The sequence below is a fragment of the Drosophila teissieri genome, chromosome 3L (assembly GCF_016746235.2).
Source record: "Drosophila teissieri strain GT53w chromosome 3L, Prin_Dtei_1.1, whole genome shotgun sequence".
Classification (NCBI taxonomy): Eukaryota; Metazoa; Arthropoda; class Insecta; order Diptera; family Drosophilidae; genus Drosophila; species Drosophila teissieri.
The window spans coordinates 23,281,567-23,296,194 of record NC_053031.1 but is presented as its reverse complement, the minus strand read 5'-3'; the positions used below and the strand labels follow the sequence as shown (position 1 = coordinate 23,296,194).

At 43.3% G+C, this 14,628-nt stretch overlaps 1 protein-coding gene across 7 annotated transcripts; it reads right to left on the bottom strand.

The window, feature by feature from the left end:
* Nucleotides 1-1,906: 1,906 nt before the first annotated feature.
* Nucleotides 1,907-13,752, bottom strand: LOC122616101 (uncharacterized protein DDB_G0288739). Of its 7 annotated transcripts, none has more exons than XM_043791393.1 (5): nucleotides 13,432-13,749; nucleotides 12,951-13,350; nucleotides 11,397-12,443; nucleotides 4,142-4,292; nucleotides 1,907-2,062 (listed from the first exon to the last, which is right to left on the bottom strand). In XM_043791393.1, the coding sequence occupies exons 2-3, from the start codon at nucleotides 13,256-13,258 to the stop codon at nucleotides 11,450-11,452; spliced, it is 1,302 nt and encodes a 433-aa protein (XP_043647328.1). In that variant the 5' UTR covers nucleotides 13,259-13,350; nucleotides 13,432-13,749; the 3' UTR covers nucleotides 1,907-2,062; nucleotides 4,142-4,292; nucleotides 11,397-11,449. The 7 variants fall into 7 exon arrangements, with proteins under 7 accessions (XP_043647328.1, XP_043647329.1, XP_043647332.1 ...); XM_043791394.1 differs by having other exon boundaries at nucleotides 12,951-13,345; XM_043791397.1 differs by lacking the exon at nucleotides 4,142-4,292.
* Between the last annotated feature and the right edge of the window lie 876 nt (nucleotides 13,753-14,628).

Genomic DNA, 14,628 nt, shown 5'->3' with positions numbered 1-14,628 from the left:
CTATTGTGGTAAAAAGCGTTTTTGCTCCAAATGCCTTTGCATCTGTTCAATATAGCCCAGGATTTGGTGGTTCCGGGTAGATCAAGAACGAGCTACAGATACATCAGTCGGGAATCCAGTCCTTTTACCGTGTGCAGTGAAGTGCATCAATTATTGATTTAAATTATAATTGACTCGCGAGATAGGCCGCTACTCGTTCTTCCCTTTGATTTAAATGATTCGAGCCAATAGGGCCCACGGCATATTAAAGCATGACCCCTTCCTTAAAGACTGGCAAAGCTCACACGCAGCGTTCGCCTTCCGGTAAACCAAAACAATCAGCACTAATTGGAATTTTAACAGTTCATAAAAAAACCACATTTACACGAACGCAAGTCGAGTGTAGACGCCACTGTTGACCCAAAAACCTATTGGAGCTAGCGGCATTGCCAAAGCTTATGGCAGTCAAAGGGTGGGGGTTGTTTTTTTCACCCATTTCCAATGGATTAGTACGCAATAAATTAGTAAAATAGTAAAAGAAAGCGGCAGCATCGTATATATTTTTGTTCCAAAGGCTCAATAGAACCCCTTCTACACCGCCACTGCAGCGAGGCATCGACCTTTGCTTGGTGCAGGTCTTGCTGTGGTACCGATGAAGTATTTTTTGCAGGTGGCGGCGCATCTGCGCGTGGCATTATTACATCAACAGATACGAGCTCACATTAAAAAACTATCAGGGTGTGTGTTTCATTTCACTTACGAGCTGCCCTGCACTCCGATCTGCTCGTGCCGCTTTTCGTCTGCTCTTCAGGATAACACTAATTTTACACCACTAATTACACGTTTTCAGCAGCCTTTCCCACCCCAACACTATTCCGTAATTATGCGAAATGAGTTTCGCTGCTTAACTTTGTTGGGAAATATCGTTATACAAATTAGACCAACCAAAGGGTGTTTGCGCTGTGTTGTTGTACGGCTAAAGTGGCTGGAATCCTATAGTCCGGGATTCCAAATGGATGGAAGTGGAAGCCTAAAGTGCAAAATGAAAACGCCGTATTAAGTATGCCGACTTCTGCGCAAAGTGAAGTTACCTTCTTCTGGCAGTCGAAGGTAGCAAATTATAAGTCTCATGTAACATTTCCGCATTCAGGGCCGCCTCTAAGATACCGAATCAATTTGAATCCAATAGCAAATATGTCGGCAATTTACCGTCCACAAGTCCGTCCGCTCAGTACAAAGTACATGTGGGCATGACATACTAAACTTGCTACCAGCAATAACGTCGTTTTCTCCAAGTTACATCCGCAGAACAAGTGAGACAAACTTTTTTATACGTGTTGCAACAGTTTTAAGCTCCCCACAGTTACATTAAAACCCTTAGGCCCGATACCAAAACTAGTGCGGGAAAATAGAAAAAGTTGGCGGGATTATAAAATTGAAAATAAGCTGACTGTCCCAAGAAGCTGAACTTAAGCAAAATTAAAACGGCAGTACACTCCTGTAATAATCGCTTTAATTACAATTAAAACGGAACGGCACATTTTTCGTCATTTTGTTTTTGTTTTCGCCATTAAGATGAATAGCTACCCATCCATCCAAACACTTCAGCAGACAGACCGAGCTGGTCAGGAGCTCAGCGGGCACGGATCAGGACGAACAGAAAGGTGTGTGTTCAAGGAAAAGCCGGTAAAGCGCAAAAGTAGAATAGTACTATAATGCTAATGACGTTTAATCGCTTTTTGGTTGAAGACTCTAGGGAGCTTCTTAATTTGCATAAAGTTCAACTGTTTAGTGGCCAGGACTTTCCCGACCTTCCACTCACTTCAAACTATAAAAGCTGGCCGCCTGCCAACCTATTAAACCTGGGAACCCAGAATAGGAGAAATGATATTAAATTTATAATTTAGTTCGGAATTGTGTAATTTCATTTGTCGCATTTTATGAACTGTTTTGATTTAAAGACTATTCCATTGATTTTAATAATAGACTATTATATATAGAGTTGCTTATATAGCACATAGTACAGACTTGATTCGTGCAACTTAATGCGTTATCTAATACGATGTCGCCTTGATGATCGGAGCTGCAAAGAGACAAAAAAGTAATATATTAAACCGAACATTATTTAGGTAGTTCAGAAATGAGTTGAATGGCACATAAAGTTGCGCCCTTTACCCATCGAAAAACCGCAATTATCAATTCCCATCATGGGCTATAAATCAATTTTTACGACCATTTCGCCTAATTAAAAAGCCTTCGAAAATATTAGCAGTAAAAGTTTCTGTCCACACTCGAATAGCTCCAGTCCCTCTGTCAAAAATGCTGAAGAGTGTAGAAGGCAATTAGGCGCCGTATAAAAACGAGGACTAGGAGAAAATGGCACAGAATGAAAAGCAAATATTATTCTGGAGACAGATGCGAGTAGAAAAAGAATGAGAATGATAACTGGAAAGATTAAGGCAAGGTGCAAATGGCAAAATGGCATTGAAATGATGCTTTTCAAACTTTTTTAGGTAGCGAATTGGAGACATTAAAACGAACCTGTTTCGGCCTCAGGACCGTTTTGATCCCGCTCATCCCACCCGACGAACATAAGGCCAAAAGTCTAATGAAGTAGTGCGAAGTGGGATCCTAACCGCTTGACACGTTGTTAACTTTGAGTCTACAACAATGCAGGTCGGCAAAAAATGTCTATGGACAAGCGAAGCCAAGGAGGCGGAAGCAAAGAAGCACGAAATATCAGAATATCCTGCTCCTTGACGTCTGTGCGGCCTCGGCAAAAAGAGACCCGTAGGGAGCAGGATGAACTGGCAAAGGACCGTGTGGTTTTTACGTATTGCTAAATAAGCTATTTGCAAAATGTCGAAACCAATAACATAACAAATGACAAAGTGGCTTTCCCACCTGCACCAGCACCAACCACCTTGCGGTGAGAAACGATCGGGTTGCCAGCTCTTTGAGGAGATAGAAATTGCAGCTAATGAAAATTGAAGGACTGACTACCTCGTGCAGAGGGCGAGTGGGGGGGCATTTTATACTTGGGAAAATAATTTAGGCTCGCCCCCGTTTTGACTTTGCCCTGACTATTTAAAAGCGTTTTGAAAGTATAACTAAATATTAAGAAGAACCCTACTAGGATTTTCCCAGAACTGACGGGAGAGCCGTTGCCGTTCATGAGAAGCCATTTGTCTTTCCCAACAAGGTCCATCTTTCGATGCTTGCAGTGCAAAATTCTCATTAATTGGCTGGAAACCGCAGAGCGCAGGACCATAACATGTCAGAGGCATAATGGACACACTCCAGGCTTAAAGCGTACTTTAAATAATAAAGCTGAGCACTCGGGAGGCCACTTCACCGGGCTGCTCATTTCTGAAGCGATGGCTACGTCAACACAACCGCAAAACATCAAACTGCAGACCTGGGAGAAAGGGATCCACTGGGGCTGGACCAGACTTCGAGGTTGGAGGCTAAACGCAAAAGCGTATAATTTACATCACACCTCAAGGGGAAGGGTATTTGGGTGGTGTTTGGGCCATCCAGGCAGGGTGGTCCACACCTTCTGCCAGGAGACTGAAAATGATGATCACCATCATGACAATGGGGGTGATGAGGATGATGAGTGGAATGGGTGGGATGAATACGGCATTGACAGCAGGGAGCGTCTGTTTATGAATACAACGTCGACAGGAACAGAAAGGGGCTGCAGTGGAGCCGAACGCATAATTGGTGTTGGACATCTTGAAAGCCCCCGAGCAGAGTTATGTGAAAACGCAAATCAAGGGCATGAGGTCAGGGCGTGGGGCAGACGTGCCGGAAATCAACTTAACACAACCGCAAAAGCGCAATCCATTTTGGCCAGCAACAACAGCACCCACATCCTCAGACCCCTGCATTCTTATTGCGGGATCGCTTTTGTATGTTGGTATGTTTTGATAATTGGTATGTCCATTCTGGGGACCACTGCGAGGCCTTCTACAGATGGCAGCGTTAATCCCTGGCTGGACATTAAGTTGCGCCTTGGTTATCACAAATGGACCCAATGACGCTATGATGCATATGAAATCCTTCAACCGACCCCAGTATTCACTCTTATGGTGACCTTTTGTTTTTTCCTGTGTTATGCATTCGTAGTTCGATAGAAGCTATCTTCTTATCTTCTTACCCGAACTGCAGCTTTTGGGCCTTTTGGAGGTCAAGTTGTTCCCCGCGGTCTCGTAATGATGTGGTAATGTGTCCCACTGGCCGTTGGCATGCAAGGCTTCCGGCACAGCATCTTCTGCCTGGGCTTCCGGTCTGGCGCCCTGAGACTTGGACTGCAAAATAATAAATTACTCATGCTGACCAGGAGACGTGTCAATATGCAAAGTGAATATGCGGTTGCCACCCCAGCGTGGTAATGTAACAGTACCGTATAATAAAACAAGAGAGAACGCTATAGTCGAGTTCCCCGACTATCTGATACCCGTTACTCACCTAGTGAAAGTGCGAAGGAGTCTTCAGCACTGACAGTGTTTGGCGGTTTGTGGGCGCTAGAGTGGGCGTTGCAAAAAGTTTTTTGGCACATCATTAGAAATTTAGAAGACTAATACAAAAATGAAAAAATATCAAAACATTTTTCAAAAGTGTGGGCGTAGCAGCTTTGGGCGGTTTGTGGGCGTTAGAGTGGGCGTGGCAAAAAGTTGTTTGGCAAATTGTTAGAAATTTATAAGACTAATACAAAAATGAAAAAATATCGAAACATTTTTCAAAAGTGTGGGCGTGGCAGTTTTGCGCGGTTTGTGGGCGTTAGAGTGGGCGTGGCAACATGAATCGACAAACTTGCGCTGCGTCTATGTCTCAGGAGTCAGTATGCTTAATCTCAACTTTCTACCTTTTGTAGTTCCTGAGATCTCGACGTTCATACGGACAGACAGACGGACAGACGGACAGACGGACGGACAGACGGACATGGCCAGATCGACTCGGCTATTGATCCTGATCAAGAATATATATACTTTATATGGTCGGAATCGCTTCCTTCTGCCTGTTACATACTTTTCAACGAATCTAGTATACCCTTTTACTCTACGAGTAACGGGTATAATAATACAGTAAAATATTGCGTATATTCCTTAGCTGAAAATATAGATACTGAGTTCATCAGCCGTCAGTTCAATACAAATAAAACCGAAAACAAAGTGCTATTTTTGAATATTTAAGAAAAGGTAAGTCGACCAAGCTACCCTATTCTTTTCTGTTAGATACTAATCAAAGCAAATAGCTGCAGGAGAAAAGTAATATTTAACTACCACTCACTACGGCAAAAACAAGTATAATATTTCCGACAAGGGCTCTTCTCAAATTTGGCTGAAATATTGCTGGGCCGTTGCTCGTTTGGTTTTCTTTGCATTTCATTAGGGAAATGCATAAGCAGTGAACCAGTGGCCCTCCCACAGAATTCTCCTTTCGCTCCCTGATGGGACAGTCTCCGTGTGCTGTCAACATGTTTCGTGGTGATTTGTGGGCCAGGTTGCCGAGCTTTCGAGCTGAAGAGTTAAACAGCCGAAGTCTGCATCATTGTTGAACATTTTGATTGTTGAACAAATTGTTTTGGCAGCTAATATAATTAGTTATTTTCCCTTATATAATGCGTAACTCCGAATACTCAATGTCAGTTGGGATTGCCGTCGCTCACATTTCAGACGCTGTACAGTGGGATGACGATTACTGAAAAGTTACCACCGTTACCACAGTAAAAAGAAAGTACTGCCTGTAACGATTTTAGTAAATTTATTTTAATCGCTCTAAAGATGTTGATACTTTCATACAACTGCACAGAGTTTCTAGGAACTAGTAATCAAGATCATATTATTTATATGTAAAGATAGCAAGACTTGTGTTGAGTCACAAGTCAAGGTGTCATTATCCCAATAGAAAAGAGAACATTTTTGAACGTCACCACAGTTACTGAAAAATTGTTTTTCATTTTCCATTTTTAATTATTAAATTTTCGCTGGCTTACCCAGATAAACAAAATCAATAAAACTTCCCCAGTTGCCTTTTCTTTAACATTAATTTGACTCATTTCGAAATCAGTGAATTTTCGGGCACCTGTGTGGCTTTAATAGTTATTGTAGGCCTAGTTAAAATCGGCAGGTATGCACATTTCCGTTTAGTCTCTGGTCTCCGAACTAGGTTTAAACCTTTTGCCTTATTTATTAGCTTGTTAGCACGTTCTTTGCACTCGAAACTTTACAGCCAGCGCGACAAAGAAAGACCTGCGCAGCCCCCTAATTTTAAAAGCACCCTCGAAGAGACAAGTTTCAGCCATAATGATAATTTTTGGAGAAAAACTTAGGCAACAGAGGCTGAGAAACTTCGCTTCAAATCCACGAGGCAATCAAAAATATTAATATAAAATATTACGTTGCCGCCTGGCTAGACAAATGCAAAAGGTGAACCTGCGATTAAATCCCAGCGATTATTATGGCTGCTCCCTCCGTGAAATCTGGCGCCAGCTGGCGTCGATTTTATGCCCGATTGATATGCAAGATCGTCCTTTAGAATCAAATGAGATAAGGGTGGGGCCAAAACGGGGAGGGAGGCGGCCGGACAATAACTAGCTGGAGATATAGCACACACGGTGGGCCACTGCGGAGTTTTATGATTGCAGTCAGCGCACGTCGAGCTAGATTCACAGCCCGACTCAGCTCCCGTGCCTTTGACATGTCCTGCGGCCATTAATACCAAGGAGCCTCGGGACATCGGAATTCAAGACGGGTTGCGGGTCGTGAGTGACTTGACGTTTCCGCTTGGTCTTCCGCTACCTCTCAAATTAACTGCTCTCTCCTGACGGCTGTCAAATTTCCAATCGCAGAAGAAAGCGTTCGCAGTCATCAGCCAGCAGGCACCAAGCACCAAGCACCAGGCAGCAGCGGAAGCTAAAGCAAGGCGCCTCCTGCACTGGTGCTCATTAAAAATTCAGCACTGGCAGAAGACGGAGCCAGTCCCAGACTGCCCTCCAGCCTCCCAGTTCCAGTCTTCTATCAATGTCTCAGCTTATTGCATACAATGCCATATTAATGGCTGTCAATATTGATACTGCTCATAGTTATAGCCATCGACATGTGCTCTGGTACAGGCATTGTCATCGGCTCGGCATCCTTTTGGCCACGTTCCCTACGTACCAGCATTGTCGCACACTGAGCAGTTGGATTTACCAATTTCCCAGGACCAACGGGGTATTCCGGACCGGGACGGGCGGAGGAAGTTGCCAGCCAATAAATTATTTATGTAAATTCTATGATGGGCCTGGGAGAAGAGGGAAATATTGGTTATGCATGGCATAAATATGGGGTATCTGGCATTCAATCACCATTATACACTTCCTGACCGCCGTAGCTTCTGTTGCCAGTTGTAGGACTTCCTTCGCTACTTGCACATATGCTCGAGATGACTGCATCAGGCAGCTGCAGTTTCGGCGGCAATTGCTAATGCTGTTGTTATTGGATCTGTGGTTTGGCCCGGACTATCCGTTTTTGTCGCCTTTTTAATTTGGACATGGCCGTACAAATGATTCAAGATATGCCTTGGCGTATGCATTTCAATAGATGATGGAGGGGGGTCGACCGGAATGAAATGCATTCAATCACTGCAGAACTTTGTTTGATGGGCTTGCAACATATACAATGTATATGTATATGCTTAGTTCGGTTTTCGATTCCAAAATTTGTCAATTGCAGTTTACTCTTCTATCCTAATGAATTAGTTTGGCCACTTCATTGGAAACATGAATCTCGAAAAGCCCAGCCGTGGCGAGCTCACCTAAGTGTTTATCCGTTGCCAGACACAAAATATTAGTACACTAAAATCATGTTATTCCCGAAAATTCAGGAGGAGAGAAGTATTAAAGTCAATTCCCTAAACTTAAACCAACAAATGGTACTCTCTATGTTTCGGAAAACGGCTGAAGAACGATGTTTGTACATTAATCAAATAAATGCATTTTGATACATTTGATTATACATTTATTTATTAATAGTTATTAAGTGAAGAATCCGTACATCATAATATTGTATCTTAACATCACTGGGTAGAGAAATATTCTTAAGAATTACCAAATGCTATATAAAAATTAGTGAAGTAGGAAGTTTGATTATGCAAACAGTGGCAAACGTTGGTCTCCACGTGAAGAAAGATGTGGGCGTAACATTTTTAACAAATCCCCCCATCTCCACACACTCGCTTTCACACCCATTACTTCACACAGCGGGGTACGTCCCTTCGAAAAAAACTGATTTCGAAAGTTACGATCCTAAGCCGCCGTTTTCACCCCTGCCCCGCAAGTGACTGAAAAATCCATTAAACTTTTACGACTATTGTAAACATTAACTTGCATATGCATTTTATGTGTAAGAGGGAACGCGAGCCTCAGGGTATGCAATACTTTTTAGCGCAGCCATTTTAAACTTGCCACATTGACTAGGTTGCATCGCTACTTTGAGCCATATACCGCAGGATGGGAAGGGCTCGGTGCTACTGAAGGAACTGGAGGAGGCATGGAATTCGTATATCAGCTTCCTCAGACATTGTAACCAAAACAGAATTGATTTTTAAGCGGAACTCAAATGGGATGGTGGAAGTGTAAAAAGTGTTTGTGAAAATTGGCAGGCTAGCACTTGAATGTCAGGACTCAGCCTGCCAGCCTGGGCGCAGACACAGATCCGTTTAGGAGTCACTCCTTGATATCTAGACAAGGAAATGTTATGGGTATTTACTGCGAAATTCGCAAGGCTAAGATAACAGTGCATGGAAGGGCAGGGAGCGGTCGCATGTGGGGGCAATACACATTGTGGTAGAGATGTCAGTTTGTTAAATTTTTCGATCCCCTATATAATACTTCGAAAATGGAAGCTTCAGCAGCTGGTTGCGATGCTGCTACTGCAGCCAGCTTAATGCTCATTTTGGATCAAAAGTATTTTTTAGCCCGTCGCGCCATCAGCTGAATCCATAAAACTATAATTTATGGCAAATTTATAATGTTGTAAGTGCCAACAAACTTGCTGTAACTATCCATAAAAGGTCAGACAAGCCACCCACTGTGACAGCGAATGTCTGCGTCACTCCCAACCACAGCACCCCTTGGTCGTAAAGATACTTGGCCAAATCGTAGATAAGAGTGGGCAAACGGGCTTTGAATGCAGAAAGGGTGGTCGCGCGTATAACTCTGGGAAAGAGAAAAGTGGCCTGGAGCCGCAGTGCCAACCAAAGAGCACACACCAAAGGCGTTGCTCCATAAATACTACAAAACACACAGGCCCCATGGCTGCGACGCTTTAAAGTGCCGAGTGCTAAACCATTCCACACAGTTACTACAGTTACTAGATACTGATTTCGATGCAGATACAGTTGAGGGCGGATGCGATGTTCAGTCTGAATTTGCACCTACTCTCTCCTTACAATCCCCATTGAGGAATGTAAAGGTCCATCCCATGTGACGGTTTTCTATTAATTTACTCTGAAAATCGCAGCGCTTATTAAGATTCCTAATCAATACTTATTAAAATTTTCGTTAAGCATTCAAGGCTTTTAATGCGCACCCAGAGTGTTTTGCTGGCCCATACCAAAAAATAGCTCGTTTTTTTGTAAACCAACACCCGTCAATGGGTAAATGTAGCAATACTCAAGTCCGAAATCAAGTCCAAAGGCAACGCTATGAGCTGTATGCGAAATAGCTGGAGCCTTTTGGCTCTAAATCCCATTTTTGGCTCATTGTGCGTAGTGAGTCCGCTTCTGGGCTTCTGGGAAGTTGATGGATGGGGATTGCCATTTACCATGGTCCTAGGCATTTTATTTATGCGTGAAATGCTCTCAAATCTCCAAACTTGCATCGTTCTGTACCATTCTGGGCAGCAGTCCGCGTGTCTGTGAGTCCGTGTGAATGTCTGGGGCCCACTTCAGCGTCCGGAAATTAAAACTTTTTTATGGACCTGGTATTTGCTGTGTAAATAAAACTCGAAATTTAAGTATGTGTGTGTGGCTGAATAAATTGGTCAGAGTAATAAATTTGTACAGTGAGCCACGTTGTTCAAGAATTTCTGGCACAAGCACCAGTAAAAAAACATGCAACATATTGCAATTGATGAGAACATTCTTTTCCCCAGAGAAAACAACAACAATGTTAAATGTGTTAGCATACTTATTTTTATAAAATTTGTAACCTTAAAATATTAAAGTAAGTTTGGCAAGAGAGAACCAGTAGTCGATATCTTTCGGTATTAGATAACCGTTTCGCAGATATTGAAAAAAAAACAGGAAAGTGAAAGGTTGGTCCCCGACTATCAGATATCCGTTACTCTGTTGGTGGGAGTTCCAAACGAAAATTCAAGATTGTCTGGAATATGGGTAGAAATTGGAAAATTAATAACAAAATGAAAAAAACCTTTTTTAAAATGTGGGCGTGACAGTTTTGTTGGCTTGTGGCCGTTAGAGTGGGCGCGGCAAAGGTGTTTTTTTCTGCCAGTTTCAACGATTATAATGGCAAAACAAATAAAAAATTACATTATTTCTCAAAAGGGAGGGCGTGACAGTGTGGCTTTAGTGGGCGAGACCAAAATGTTTTTGGTATACCGGCAGAAAGTTCTTGTTGTTCCTGAGATCCCGACGTTCATACAGACGGACATGGCCAGATCCACTCGGCTTTTTATATTTATATGGTCGGAAACGCTCCCCTCTAATTGCAGATAAACTTGTAGGTGTTTTTTCGCCTAAGATATAGGGCTTTTCATAAGGTCGTAAAACGAAAACTTCTTATTTTCAGTGTTTTTGCATAATTTAAATGAAGAACATTAAATTGCTATCTGATACTTTCATACAAAATTCATTGCGCTAAAAGGTTTTAGAATTACATATTTTTTGCTACTTAAGAAGGAAGCTGCGTTTCCGACCATATAATGTATATACATATGTATATTTTTAATCAGGATCAATAGCCGAGTCGATCCGGCCATGTCCGTATGTCCGTCCGTATGAACGTTTGTTGACCAACTCTAACGCCCGCAACACCTTTGAAAAATGTTTTTATATTTTTTCATTTTTTTTATTAGTCTTGTAAATTTGTATCTCTATTTCCACTCTAACGCCCACAAACCGCCAAATACTGTCAGCGTTGAAATTTCCCATTCGCACTTCCACTAACGGGTATAATGAAATTATTTTATGAAAATTATTTTATGAAATTCGTTTTTATCCCTATTTCTCTCAATATGCCAAAACAAATTTAAATTTCTCGTTTGCAATTCCACAAGCTTAGTAACGGCATTCTCTCTTGTTTTTATTTGATAACTGAATGTGTTATCTGGTATTTCAATATTTGAATGCACTTACGCATAAAACTAAATATTAAAAAGGCATAAAACTAAATATTAAAAAAAACTTACCTACGCCACTCCATATTCCATCATTTTGTAGTCGACATCGATTCCCCCTTTCCTCACTTTTCCGCGATTAGCAGCAGCATCTTGTTCATCAGCTCATTAGCTACAGTCTCATGCAAAGTGTTCAATCTGGCGGCAAGAAATTCACCAAATTTCATGTAGAGCAGCTCTCTGGAGGTAGGCACGTGTCGCGCTTGAGTGTGTGCTCTACCCAGACCTCTTCCACAGTCGCCACCCTCTCCGATATAAATGCTTCCGACCGAGAGTCTGCCGTCGGCACCCATCATGTCCGACTGACCGACGATTGGTGAGCAGTGTCCGGTCACGTCGTCGTCCTCGTCGAAGTCGTCCAGATCCTCCTCCAGGTCTCCGGCGTCGGTGTCAATAAGCTCGTTGTTGGCATTAATGATCAAATGGGGAGGTGACGTAGGGTACGCGGATGAGTTTTTGGGCGTGGGCATCTGCAGACGCGCTTTCAGTTGCTGTTTGGTCTGCGGACGAATTGTGGCCAGCTTTTTCCGCGTCGCCTCTTGTCCATTTCCGGTCATCCCTTCTTCCGGGCAACCCGCTAACGGAGAACACGGCTCGTCCTTTATGTAGATGGAAGGCGAAGAGCTGCAGGAGCGCGAGCTGGACAACACCTGGGCGGGCGAGGTTTGTGTTAAGGGCACGGGTGTGGTAATGGAAAGGGAAGTGGCCAGAGGCTGTTTCTGCAGGGAGGTCAGTGTCACGTCCGGTTGCAACTGTAGGGCTTGGAGGTGCTGGGCCTGCTGCTGCAGGGCAGCTGGCAACTGACTAAGGCTGAGACCTAGACTGCTAGTAGTCACTGCCAGACTACTCTTTATGTCGGGCTGCGGCTGATTGTTCGGGTTGTTGGGGTCGCTGGGAGCAAAGTACTGATATTCGTCAAGGACCGCACCGCTGCTGTTGTTGTTGCTGCTATTGCGGCTTACGCTGTTGTTGTTGTTGGTGGTATTGATGCTGTTGTTGTTAATGCCTGTGGTCACTGATGCGTGATCCAAAGAACTGTGTTTGATGCGCTCGCGGGATCTAAAAAGGTAGATGTGTTATTACTGTTTTGGGAGCAGGTGGCTGTTTCAAGCGTAGCAGACATCCTAAAAAAATTCAGGTCCACTGGCAATTTTATCCTTGCCTACTTAGTAATCCTGCTTACTAAAACATTTAAAAAAGAAGAGTTATTATAACCGAAGAGTTATGATGGAACAGACCAATTTAATTACATATTAGGTATATATAGATATAATTCGTGGCAACCACTCTGCGAATTTATTTTAATACAATTTTCTGCGATTTGATTTGGAAAAACAATTAATGTATGTATAAAAAAGAAATCTAACGCGTATACTCTAACTAAAACATACTTTTTTTCGTATCACAACGTGTTGTATAAACCACAAACACGAATTTATCGAATAAAAGGAAGGTCCAAAATGGACATTGGAAGAAGGTAACCTAATTATACCCTAAGCACTTCTGACTTTAAGCAGGATATATCTCATGAGCTAATAGCTTAGGTCAGGTCAAACGTCTTCTTACTTGCGCTCCCGAATGACCTCCTTGAGGAAGGCCATGGCATCGTAGTATTCCCACTTGGACTTGAATCGCGTAGTGCCCAGCATCTTTTCGTGGTTCAACTCCCGGCGGAAGATCTCGCGGAGAGAAGTAAACGTGCGCTGCACACGCTCCCCATTGACGTTGAAGAGCCGCCCCAGCTCGTTCCATTTGATGGCCTTTCGCTTGTCCGAGCGCTTGTAGTGCGGTAGGCGGCAGTCCCAGAGGATAGGGTTGAGTCGTACGAGCTCGATGAGTCGGCGCTTCTCGATGTTGTGACGGGAAAAGGCCATGGTCCTCCGCTCTCAGCTCTTTCAAACGCTGTTGACCAAAATTCAACTACCAAAAAGGCCACTGCGCATGTCCTGTGTCACCGGATGCTGCGCTGCAAAGTAAGTATGGAAATGAAGTGAGAAAATCGTTACAATAGCTTTTGCCTATGATGGTTGCCAAGTTCATTGCATACTTTCCGGCGCCTTTCTTGGGTGGGTGCTTAGGCATTCAAAAGTGTTGGTTCACGCACCCACGCACCTTGAGTGCAATGCCCCCAGCAGGAGTTGTGGTACTTGTTTCGATATCGCATACGCACACAGTTAAATACATTTGATTTTTGGGAGCATGGGTTCGACAGAGTCTGGGAGAATAGAGGGAACAAATGAAATAAGCATATAACAGACAACACAATTATCCAAACCCCACCTCCACCGCCAATAAATGTATGTATTTCACTTGTATACAAGTTGAAGTTCGCATAAGAGGCTGTTAGCTAAACAATAATCGAATAGTGTAAACATTGGCGTTCTGGGAATCTGAGTCGGCGGAATAGTATTTACATACGATTTCATGGGACGGTCGAGGGATTTCAGCTGCTACTGTGGATCTGCCAACGATCTGATAGTTGAGGGAATTATACTATACAAGGATTGGTATTGGTAAGACGCCTCATTCTTTTCGGCTGCAGCTTGAACTCATTTGCAATGCACAGCACGCCACACAATCACTAATAGGAACACACTGGGGGCTATATATAAACGCCTGTGCTCTTTTTGGTTACTGCCACGAATTGCTTGTGATACCAATGTTATTCACATTATTCGCTCGGAATTCCTTAGATGTTCTCGTACTTCGTCGTTTGCACACAAAGTCGTAGGACGCCTGGCATGGAACTAAAACCACTTTTGCTCACAGTTTTGTTTACTGCTTCTGATTCGCTGTTGCGTCGCTCCGGCTTCTCTTTATTAACAATATGAGCAGCAATGTCGGGGAATTTATTTCAATTTATTTCAATTAACAACAAATGCGGCCGTTGGTGCTCTGCCATGCGGCGTAGTTGCTGCCACTTATTGGGGATGCTGATGCTATGGGTTGTGTTGCGAGTTGCTCGAGGGCCTTGCCACAACTATTGGCTGCCACAGATACAGATACAGATGTTCGGCAACACGGCAAAATTAACCACACTCATACACGCGCCCGGCCCCGTTGTCAGTGTGCAAGCGCTGATATGTATACACACGCTGTCTAAGCGGGCAGTCGAGAGAGGCGAAAACATCAAAATCCAACACAAATAGCGAACTTTGACGAAAATCTGCAGCCAAACGGGCAGCTAACTTGCGATTAGTACTAGTGACACGTCATATTTTGGTACTTCCACTTGCCACTTGCC